The sequence below is a fragment of the Mustelus asterias genome, chromosome 6 (genome assembly GCF_964213995.1).
Source record: "Mustelus asterias chromosome 6, sMusAst1.hap1.1, whole genome shotgun sequence".
NCBI classification, from domain to species: Eukaryota; Metazoa; Chordata; class Chondrichthyes; order Carcharhiniformes; family Triakidae; genus Mustelus; species Mustelus asterias.
In genome coordinates, this window is record NC_135806.1 from 136,820,071 (window position 1) to 136,832,514 (window position 12,444).

General features: G+C 44.1%; 1 protein-coding gene across 5 annotated transcripts in view; it reads right to left on the reverse strand.

Annotated features, from left to right (window-relative positions):
• The window catches only part of htt (huntingtin), a 222,177-nt gene that overhangs the window by 86,686 nt on the left and 123,047 nt on the right, over positions 1-12,444 (reverse strand). For all 5 annotated transcript variants that reach the window (XM_078215138.1, XM_078215136.1, XM_078215139.1 and 2 more), the window contains exons 28-32: positions 12,052-12,162; positions 8,799-8,876; positions 7,083-7,306; positions 1,676-1,754; positions 1,105-1,266 (exon numbers count right to left, since the gene is read on the reverse strand). In XM_078215138.1, coding sequence (XP_078071264.1) covers positions 1,105-1,266; positions 1,676-1,754; positions 7,083-7,306; positions 8,799-8,876; positions 12,052-12,162 — 654 coding nt within the window. The remainder of the gene's footprint in view (positions 1-1,104; positions 1,267-1,675; positions 1,755-7,082; positions 7,307-8,798; positions 8,877-12,051; positions 12,163-12,444) is intronic.

Sequence of the window (12,444 nt, forward strand, 5' to 3'; positions counted from 1 at the left end):
CACTGCTGCCTCACATCTCAAGGGTTTGATTCTCAACCTGGGTTACTGTCTCTGCGGAGTCTGCACATTATCCCCATGTCTGCGTGGGTTTCCTCCCACAGTCCAAAGATGCGCAGGTTAGGTGGGTTGGCCATGGTAAATGCACAGGGTTAAAGGGATAGGTGTGGGCTTGTAAGGTGCTCTTTTGGAGAGTTGGTGCTGACGCAATGGGCTGAATGGCCTTCTTCTGCACAGTAGGGATTCTATGTTTGAACGGATTGCTAACCTTGACATCGAATTATAATTGCTTCCCCAGCCATACGAATAAATAAATTCGGTTAAAGTAGTGAACACATCTGTTGCAGGATGGCAAGGTGATATAGCATCAGCACTTGAGTTAGAACAGAGGCAGAAAAGCAGGCAAAGTGTCTGCACCTGACCACTGTTTTTTCACCACGCACATCCAACAAGAGGGGGGGGGAAACGGGGCAGAATGCGTGTGAATACCACAATTGGCCTCAATGGCAATTCCTTCCAATTCCCCTGTCCACATGAAAATAGCCTGTTGCCTAAGCTCGCAGAGAAGACCAGACTTTCGAACGAGATGCAAGTATTTAACAGGACACATTGCACTACTCCAGTGTGGCATCTCAAGGTGAGCAAGGATTGTTAGAAGGATTAGCAATTCTAAATGATTCACTGAATGGATTCAAAGCAGCACTGATAAAAGACCCTGGGCAGCAGGCTACCTCCCCATTCTCATTGAAATATGAGAGCAGGCCATCCAGCCCCTCAAGCCACTAAACTAGAACATGGATAATCTTTACCACAACTCCACTCATCTACCTTGATCTCGAACTGAAAGAAGATCCGTGATAGAAAGGAGCAAGAGGAGGAAACAAAGCACAATTTTTTTTTAAAAGTGCATTTTAAGTGTTGAATGGTTACGCAACGATATTATACAAAACTGAAAACTCTGAATCTCTATTGTCCGCAGCTTCGAGGTAGTAAACACTGGTCCATTTAAAAATTAAAAACTGGGAATTTAAATGCAAGTTCTTTATATTTTAGCTGTCTTTAACAACTCCCCGCCATAGTTTCCCTACCCCAAAGCCAAGCACTGACCTGATCTGAATCGAGCAGGCAGTAGTTCACCCTGAGCTGTACGAGCTGGGCCAGCAAGTCGAGCACTTGTCTCTGCAGATGGACTGAAGTGGTAGTGGTGTATTGCTTCAAGGCCTTGATGACCAGAGGCTCAAAGAGCCGAATGTAGTTGTGTATTGCGTTCTACAATGCAGAATATCACACATATAAACTATGTCAGGATGACTCAATATACATCACACAAGCATGTTGACTGTCAGTGAGGGTACGAGGCAGCACGGACCATATACAACAAGAGTATAAGTGGAAAATAACTCCAACTCCAGTGGCAGACTCTCCCCCTCCCCCTTAACAGCGACAGACTCTCCCCCTCCCCCTTAACAGCGACAGACTCTCTTCCCCGCCCCCTTAACAGCGGCAGCCCCTTTCGTCCATGCCGAGCTTTACATTTCTTGAAACCACAATTTGATTTAAATTTATTTTTAAAAGTGCAATTATTAAGCACTCAAATAACCATAACAGCACAGCTCATTCATTTAGCCCATTCATTCTCCAACAAAAGCTATGTACAGTTAGATGGAACAGGAAGTACCTTGTCAGCTCGATGCCTGGCTACATTGGTCAGACTGACCTTGAGCTGTGATGAAACCTTTTGCAGCACATCAAACCATCTAAAGTTTAAAATAAGCAAAAAAAACATGTATGGGTCATGAACCTTCTAACTGTTTTGTCTTTTTATTGAAAAGTCACAATTGGAAATTGCTCCAGACTTTAGTTTACATAAAATATTCATACCACGAAGCTACTACATAGGATTATACAGAACATACAGCAGAGAAGCAAGTCATTCAGCCCAGCCACTCCATGGTGGTGTTTATTACAGAATGCAAAGTTTATTCTCTACTGGAGCCTTCCTCCATCTTTTCTCCATCTAAATCTACCAATGCAATCCTTCTCCTGCATGTCATTAAATCTATCGACACTGTTCATTTCAATCACTCCCTGTGCTATTGAGTTCCACATTCTCACACCCCTTCATGTAAGCAAGTTTCTTCCAAATTCCCCATCTTTCTGATAAATGTCTCGTTGTTGGTCAGAACAACAAAGAAAATTACAGTACAGGAACAGGCCCTTTGGCCCTCCAAGCCTACACTGACCATGCTGCCCGACTGAACTAAAACCCCCTGTACTTCCGGGGACCATAGAAAATCATAGAATCATAGAAACCCTACAGTGCAGAAGGAGGCCATTCGGCCCATCGAGTCTGCACCGACCACAATCCCACCCAGGTCCTACCCCCATATCCCTACATATTTTACCCGTTAATCCCTCTAACCTACACATCTCAGGGCACTAAGGGACAATTTTAGCATGGCCAATCGACCTAACCCGCACATCTTTGGACTGTGGGAGGAAACCGGAGCACCCGGAGGAAACCCACGCAGACACGAGGAGAATGTGCAAACTCCACACAGACAGTGACCCAAGCCGGGAATTGAACCCAGGTCCCTGGAGCTGTGAAGCAGCAGTGCTAACCACTGTGCTACCATGCCGCCCATATCCCTCTATTCCCATCCTATTCATGTATTTGTCCAGGTGCCCCTTAAAAGTCACTATCGTAAACGGGTATTGATAGAAGGGTAATTGAAAGATAAACAGCAAAAACTATAAACAGCACAAACAGGTAGCTTCAGGAGAAACATCTTTACCCAGAGACTTGCGAGAATGTGCAACTCAGTACCACGAAGTGAAACAGAAAATGCTGGAAAATCTCAGCAGGTCTGACAGCATTTGTGGAGAGAGAATAGAGCCAACGTTGAGTTTAGATAACCTCTCCGCTCTGATGGAAGGGTTATCTAGAAGGGTAGAACATTGGCACAGTGGTTAGTAGTGCTGCGTCACAGAGCCAGGGACCCGGGTTTGATTCCCAACTTGGGTCAGTGTGTGTGCAGAGTTTGCACGTTCTCTCCATGTCTGCGTGGGTTTCCTCCGGTGCTCTGGTTTCCTCCCACAGTCCGAAAGACGTGCTGGTTAGATGCATTGGCCATGCTAAATTCTCCCTCAGTGTACCCGAACAGGCGCCAGAGTGTGGCAACTAGAGGATTTTCACAGTAATTTCATTGCAGTGTTAATGTATACCGACTTGTGACATTAAATAATAAAATAAAAATAAAAGAAGGATTTGCATTGGGACGGCACGGTGGCACAGTGGTTAGCATTGCTGCCTCACAGCACCAGGGACCCGGATTCGATTCCCGGCTTGGGTCACTGTCTGTGTGGAGTTTGCACATTCTCCCCAGGTCTGTGTGGGTTTCCTCCCACAGTCCAAAGATATGCGGGTTAGGTGGATTGGCCATGCTACATTGCCCCCTAGTGTCAGGGGGACTAGCTGGGGTAAATGCATGAGGTTATGGGGATAGGACCTGGATGGTGCAGACACGATGGGCCGAGTAGCCTCCTTCTGTACTGTAGGATTCTATGATATGATTCTATGACTTGTGTGGGGCAGAAACACCAGCATAGACCAGTTTGTATTGTAAATTCTATGCAGCATGGAGTAAAATTATTGAACTGAGCCCATTGTGTGTTGTATCTGAAGGAAGCTTCACATTATTGTCTATGGGGGGTTTTGTTTTCTGCAAGTTGGATGATGACCACCACTCTGACAGAGTCTCCAAATCAGACCCATGGCAAAGCCACATACATAGAATCATAGAATCCCTACAGTGCAGAAGGAGGCCATTCGGCCCATCGAGTCTGCACCGACCACAATCCCACCCAGGCCCTACCCCCACATATTCTACCCGCTAATCCCTCTAACCTACGCATCTCAGGACTCTAAGGGGCAATTTTTAACCTGGCCAATCAACCTAACCCGCACATCTTTGGACTGTGGGAGGAAACCGGAGCACCCGGAGGAAACCCACGCAGACACGAGGAGAATGTGCAAACTCCACACAGACAGTGACCCGAGTCGGGAATCGAACCCGGGACCCTGGAGCTGTGAAGCAGCAGTGCTAACCACTGTGCTACCGTGCCGCTTTTGTTTGTCCAATGGGACAAAGATCAACAGTGACCAGCAACTCATTCACTTTCACCACTCAGTGCAAGGTCTTCCCATAAACCTACAGACCTATTTGCATATTAGTAACAGCACTTTGTCAGTAACATAAGAACATAAGAACTAGGAGCAGGAGTAGGCCATCTAGCCCCTCGAGCCTGCTCCGCCATTCAATAAGATCATGGCTGACCTTTTTGTGGACTCAGCTCCACTTACCTGCCCACTCACCATAAGCCTTAATTCCTTTACTGTTCAAAAATTTATCTATCCTTGCCTTAAAAACATTCAATGAGGTAGCCTCAACTGCTCCACTGGGCAGGGAATTCCACAGATTCACAACCCTTTGTGTGAAGAAGTTCCTTCTCAACTCAATCCTAAATCTGTTTCCCCTTATTTTGAGGCTATGCCCCCTAGTTCTAGTTTCACCTGCCAGTGGAAACGACTTCCCTGCTTCTATCTTATCTATTCCCTTCATAATCTTATATGTTTCTAGAAGATCTCCCCTCATTCTTCTGAATTCCAATGAGTATAGCCCAGTCTACTCAGTCTCTCCTCATAAGCCAACCCCTTCAGCTCCGGAATCAATCTAGTGAATCTCCTCTGCACCCCCTCCAGTGCCAGTACATCCTTTCTCAAGAAAGGAGACCAAAACTGTACACAGTACTCCAGGTGTGGCCTCACCAGCACCTTATACAGCTGCAACATAATCTCACTGTTTTTAAAACTCCATCCCTCTAGCAATGAAGGACAAGATTCCATTTGCCGCCTTAATTACCTGCTGCACCTGCAAACCAACTCCTTGGGTGTCCTTGTGCAGGAATCTCAAGTCCTTCTGCACAGCAGCATGTTGCAATTTTTTACCATTTAAATAATAGTCCATTTTGCTGTTATTCCTACCAAAATGGATGACCTCACATTTACCAACATTGTACTCCATCTGTCAGACCCTCGCCCACTCACTTAGATTATCTATATCCCTCTGCAGACTTTCAGCGTCCTCTGCACACTTTGCTTTTCCACCCATCTTAGTGTCATCTGCGAATTCTGACACACTACACTTGGTCCCCAACTCCAAATCATCTTTGTAAATCGTAAACAACTGCAGTCCCAACACTGATCCCTGAGGCACTGATCACCAACCAGAAAAACACCCATTTACCCCCGCTCTTTGCTTTGTGTTAGTTAACCAATCCTCTATCCATGCGAATACATTACCCGTAACACTGTGCACCTTTATCTTATGTAGCAGTCTTTGGTGCGGCACCTTGTCAAATGCCTTCTGGAAATCCAGATACACCACATCCACAGGTTCCCCATTGTCCACTGCACATGTAATGTTCTCAAAGAATTCCACCAAATTAGTCAAACATGACCTGCCCTTTACGAACCCATGTTGAGTCTTGCCAATGGGACAATTTATATCCAGATGTCTCACTATTTCTTTCTTGATGATAGATTCAAGCATTTTCCCTACTACAGAAGTTAAGCTAACCGGCCTATAGTTACCCGTCTTTTGTCTACCTCCTTTTTAAAACAGTGGCGTCACATTTGCTGTTTTCCAATCTGCGGAAACCACCCCAGAGTCCAGCGAATTTTGGTAAATTACTACTAGTGCATTTGCTATTTCTCCCGCCATTTCTTTTAGTACCCTGGGATGCATTCCATCAGGACCAGGAGACTTGTCTACCTTTAGCCCCATTAACTTGCCTAACAGTACCTCTTTCGTGATAATGATAGTTTCTAGGTTCTCACCTGCCGTAGCCTTCCTGTCATCAATTATGTTATTTGTGTCTTCCACTGTGAAGACTGACACAAAATACCTATTCAATGCCTCAGCCATTTTCTCATTTCCAGTTATTACATCCCCCTTCTCACCCTCTAAAGGAACAATTTTACTTTCGCCACTCTTTTTCATTTTATATATTTGTAGAAACTTTTGCTATCTGTTTTTACATCCTGAGCTAATTTACTCTCATAATCCATCTTACTTTTCTTTATAGCTCTTTTCATGGCTTTCTGCTGACCTTTATCCCATTACCTTTCTAGCAAGATCTGGCCCATTACTGCAGTCTGGCTTCCCAAATGTATCTATGAAGCTACATTTTAACATATTATGTAGAACCTACATCACAGAAACAGGCCATACGGCCAAACTTATCCAAGTTAGTGTTTGTGCTCCACACGAGCCTCCTCCCAGCTTTCTTTGGCTAACCCTATCTCTTATTCCTTTCTCCCTTGTATTAACTTTCCCTCCCGTTAAATTGATCTATGTTATTTACCTAATAAACTACTCCTTGTGGTTTTAAAATACAAATTCAAACTAGTTTCTGGATAAAAAATGTTTTACCTGAATTCCCTAGTGGATTTTATTAGTGACTAACTTACATTTCTCTGCACTGGTCTTGTCTTGCCCACAAGCAGAAACATCCTCTACATGGATAACCCATCAAAAACTCTTAATTTTAAATATCAGGTCACATCTCAAGCCTTCTCCATTCAAGAGGTAGAAACCCCAGGTTATTCGGTCTTTCCTGGAAGTGATGGTGTCAGATTTAGACACAACAAATACACATGCAGCTCAATCATGCAAAGTCCTTCATTATGGTTGGGTCAGAATCCTGGAACTCTCAACCCAGCAGCATTGTTGGAGTTCCGACAGATAAAGATTACAGCAGTTCAAGAAAGAAGCTCAAAGGCAACAAATACTGACTGGCCTCATCAGCCACCTGATAAAATATACTTTATCAGCCATCTCTCACACCCTGTAAATAAAGTAGTAAAATAACAGCTCGGTTCTGATGTCTTTTGTCTCCATATATCCTTTTTTTCATAATACGGAGACCAGAACTGTACACGGTAACTCGCAAATATGGACTAACCATTGTTTTATACAAGTTAAGCATAACTTCTCGAAAGAATAATCGATGAGATGCCTCACCCAGATGTGTCCTGCTCAGGTTCTGCTTGGACCATATTCCTTAGACTGGCATCAGCTAGGGCCTGGGTGAAGTGAGTATATGGTGCCATGAAGCAGTAGTGATATAGTCCTGGCCTTAGGTTGGAGGAACCCAGACGCTGCACCTTCCCTTGTGATTTGCTGGGGTTGGAGGATGAACCATCATACTGTGATGCTAGGTTTGTTCCAAAGAGCGTCTTCAAGAGCTGGAGTTGAAAGATTTCACTGTTAAACACATGCAGGTAAGAACCACAAACACATCCTACACCATCAGCTTATATTTCCCGCAATAACATTTCATCACTTAAAGTTTTAATATCTCTCTCATTTATATTCTTTCACATTTATACGAAGGCCTGGTGTTTCATTCAAGGCTTATCACTCACTGGTGCAAGAATAGCGGTGAAGACTTTCACGGACTTTCAACAAAATACAATCATAGAATGGTTACATCAGAATAGACCATTTGGCCCATTGTGTCTGTGCTGGCTCTCTACAAGAGGAACCCAGCTGTCCCACTCTTCCTTTTGTTTTCCCTTAGCCTGCCTTTTTTTTCCCTCTTCAGATAATGATCCAATTCCTTTTGAAAGCCATGATTGAATCTGCCGTCATCACATTCTCTGGCAGCACATTCATCCTACATTTGGCAAAATTTGATTTTTTCACCACTTTCTTAAATGAGCCTAGTTTCTTTCCCCCAATCATCCTTCCTGACAGGCTGTTTCACATGTCTACAGCCAATATGCAAAAGATCTCTGTCCAAAACTTAAAGATCATGTAAAATCTTATATGAACAGAATATCTGATCACATGATTAAAGCCACACAAGTTATTATTTCAACCAATGCATCCTCCAATTTATTTTCTATCGTGCGCAATAGATTTGCTTAAGTGCTCAGACCCTTCAGTATTATTTGCATAGCTAGACACATGCAGTAACTTAAGGGGCTAGCCTGTGCATGGGTTGCTGTACAGTCCAAGCGAACACTGCTTACAGCATGTGTTCCATCAAATCAGTTAAGCACTGTTTGACATTTCTGTCACTTAGAATGTCTGCAGTTACTACTTTATCATTTAGATAGGAATTTATTTATTATCCCTCTGATTATGAGGGGAAGTAAAGATCTCTCCTTCTGCCTCCCAAGGCAAGTCATGTCTCTGATGCCACAGAATGAAAAGCATGGTATCGAGGAGAGGCTTCAGAAGCTGGGACTATTCCATGTGGCAGAAAATGATGAAAGGAATGGTTTAATGGAGTATTTGAAAAAATTATGAATGGTTTTGATAGGCAGGGCAGAAAAAAGTAAATTTCTCTGCCTGGGGACGAGGGATCAGCAATTTAAAATCCTCACTACAAGGAGGATGTTAGTGAAAATTTCTCTATTCGGATAGTTGGGGTGGTTGAGGCAGAGAACATTGCATCTCTTAAGGGAATATAAATATCTGAAGTGCAGGACTATACAGGCCTACAAGGAAAAGGGAGTAGGCAGAATAGTGTTTCAGTTGTGCCATCATCCCACATCCTGGAAGGCATCAGCACTGAGAAAGGAGAAATATAGACAATCCAGGAAACGGCCAAGTATAGTATAGTATTTCACATCACCTGCAACATGTTTGTACAATTCATACAATAGGGGCAAGTAAGGATCTTTGGTGAATTGCTGCAAGGCATCTTGTAGACAGTACACACCAGCTTACCTGCTGCACACAGACAGTGGCTGCCATGGGTTCCCGACAGAAACAGGACTTGAGATAACCAAGGACCTCTTCCACACACTGCAAAAGGATTTTGTAGAGCAACCTTAGAACAGTTCCAGTAAACCGCAGATTGTGAGAATGTTAAAATGCACATATACATATTCCAAAATTGGCACTTTGTGCAAATGTTTCTGAAGCTCACAGTCCAATTTATGAATCTGTAAATATGCATAGCTGGAAGTACAGGTAGTATTTAACTATACCGAAGGTGCAAGAATAAACAGGACATTCAGTCCAACTAGTCTACACCTCCTTTCATCCACATTCATCTCATGTTTCTAACCTTTTAGTCCCATCTCCCTCATGTGTGGGAGGTGAGATGGGGGAGATGGTGGTGTAATGATAATGGTGACCAGGAAACAATCATTGATTGTCATAAAAAAACCCATCTGGTTCACGAATGCCCTTTAGGGAAGGAAATCTTCCGTCCTGGTCTGGCCTACATGTGACTCCAGATCCACAGCAGTGCAGTTGGTTCTTAACTGCCTTCTGAAGTGGCCTACCAAACCACTCAGTTCAAAGGCAATTAGGGATGGGCAACAAATGCTGACCTTGCCAGTAACACCCACATCCCACGAAAGAAATATATTTATCTGGCTTCCCTGTAATTACATTGATGCTAGTCACCACAACTACCCCATGTGGTAACAAGTTCCACCTTCTCACCATTCTCTAGGTAAAGAAGTTTCTTGTGAATTCCTTCCTGATTTCTGCATGTCTATTCGATATTTACAGACCCAGTTTTGGTCTCTACACAAGTGGAAACATCTTCCCTAAGGTAGCCTAATCAAAGAGTAAGCGTAAAACGGGAAGGTGGCTCAAACATGGCTGACAAGGGAAATCAGGGATATTGTTCAAGCCAAAGAGGAGCCATATAAATTGGCCCGAAAAAACAGCAAACCTGAGGACTGAGAGAAATTTAAAATGTCTTCACTAAGGAGGATACAAATAACCTTCCTAGGGAACAGAGGGTCTAACATGAAGGAGGGACTGAAGGAAATTGTACTGGGGAAATTGTTGGGATTAAAACCCGATAAGTCCCCAGGGCCTGATGCTTTGTATCCCAGAGCCCTTAAGGAAGTGGCCCTAGAAATAGTGGATGCATTGGTGATCATTTTCCAGCATTCTACAGACTCTGCAAGTGTTCCAGTGGATGAGAGGGTAGCTGATGTAACCCTGCAGGGTGACTTGGACAGGCTGGCTGAGTAGGCAAATACAATATAATGTGGATAAATGTGAGGTTATCCACTTTGGTGGCAAAAACAGGAAGGAAGATTATTATCCGAATGGTGACAGTTTAGGAAAAGGGGGAAGTGCAACATGACCCGAATTTCATGGTGGAACAGTCGCTGAAGGTTGGCATGCAGGTACAGCAGGCAGTGAGGAAAGCTATTGGCATGCTGGCCTCCATAGCAAAAGGATGAGGCGATAGGAGTAAGGGTGTCTTGCTGCAGTTATACAGGGCCTTCGTGAGGCCACGCCTTGAGTTGTGTGTGCATTTGTGTCCTCCTAGTCTGAGGAAGGACATTCTTGCTATTGAGGGAGTCCAGCGAAGGTTCACCAGATTGATTCTTGGAATGGCAGGACTGACATATGAAGAGAGACGAGATTTGGCTGGGCTTGCACTCACTGGAATTTAGAAGAATGGGGGGGGGGTGTATTAAATATTTTTATTCATTCGTGGAACATGGGTGTCGCTGGCTGGCCAGCATTTATTGCCCATCCCTAGTTGCCCTTGAGAAGGTGGTGATGAGCTGCCTTCTTGAATCGCTGCAGTCCATGTTCTGCGGGTTGACCCACAATGCCATTAGGAAGGAATTCCAGGATTTTTACCCAGCAACTGTGAAGGAATAGTGATATATTTCCAAGTCAGGATGGTGAGTGGCCTGGAGGGGAACTTGCAGGTGGTGGTGTTCCCATGTATCTGCTGCCCTTGTCCTTCTAGATGGAAGTGGTCGTGGGTTTGGAAGGTGCTGTCTAAGGATCTTTGGTGAATTGCTGCAAGGCATCTTGTAGACAGTACACACTGCTGCTGCTGAGCATTGGTGATGGAGGGAGTGGATGTTTGTGGATGCCAATCAAGTGGGCTGCTTTGTCCTGGATGGTGTCAAGCTTCTTGAGTGTTGCTGGAGCTGCACCCATCCAGGCAAGTGGGGAGTCAGAGGTTTACAGCATGGAAACAGGCCCTTCGGCCCAACTTGTCCATGCCGCCCTTTTATTTTTAAACCTCTAAGCTAATCACAATTGCCCACATTTGGCCCATACCCATTTTACCCATGTAACTATCTAAATGCTTTTTAAAAGACAAAATTGTACCCTCCTCTACTACTACCTCTGGCAGCTTGTTCTACACACTCACCATCCTCTGTGAAAAAATTGCCCCTCTGGATCGTTTTGTATCTCTCCCCTTAAACCTATGCCCTCTAGTTTTAAACTACCCTACCTTTGGGAGTATTCCATTACACTTCTGACTATATGGTCAAGAGGGAGCTGAACATGGTCCTTATGGCTAAAAGGATCAAAGGGTATGGAGAGAAAGTGAGAGTGGGATACTGCAAGTGCACGATCAACAATGATCATATCGAATGATGGTGCAGCTTGATGGGCTGAATGGTCTACTCCTGCCTCTATTTTCTATGTTTAAACCCGTTAATAATTGTAAAGACCCCTATAGAGTCACTCCTCAGTCTCTTTTCAAAAAGGAAAACAGAACTTAACAAGCTTAACTTATTCATTTAAAAAAAATTAATATCAGAAGTCGGCTTACATGAAGTTACTGTGAAAATCCCTTCGTCACGACACTCCGGTGACTGTTCGGGTACACCGAGGGAGAATTTAGCATGGCCAATGCACCTAACCAGCATGTCTTTCGGACTGTGGAAGGAAACCGGAGCACCCGGAGGAAACCCACGCAGACACACGGAGAACGTGCAGACTCCTCACAGACAGTGACCCAGGCTGGGAATCGAAACGAGGTCCCTGATGCTGTAAGGCAGCAGTGCTAACCACTGTGCCACCATTTCACCCCAGACTGGTCAAAGTTCTCAGTGCCATTCCTTATATATCTTTTTTTGCTGGCTCTCCAGTGTCTCTATAGCCTTTTCATAATATGGAGATCAGGTTGCGAGTCCTAACAGTCTAACCAAGGTTCATTACAAGTTTAACACGAGTTCTCTATCAAAGACCAATTTACCTTCCCGATGTCTGGAAGTGTTGCAATCTCAAGAAGCTGAGATAGAACATCCAAAGCTCCTCGCAAGAAGCTGCCGAATTTCTCATTATTGTTCTGAAGGTCCAGAGTGACCTGGAACAGGAGAGAAAACATTTTAAAACACATAGAAGAGCAGTTCAAAGATCTGAGAGGTTTTGATAAAGAGAAGGTAAATGCATTTCCACATGAGTCAGCAACCAGAGCATTTAAAATGATTGAATAAAGAATTAGCGAGGATGCAAGTATTTTCTTTTAAGTCAAGTATATTTATTAGTCACAAGTTAGGCTTACATTAACACTGCAATGAAGTTACTGTGAAAATCCCCCAGTCGCCACACTCCAGCGCCTGTTCGGTCAAACACCTAACCAGCACGT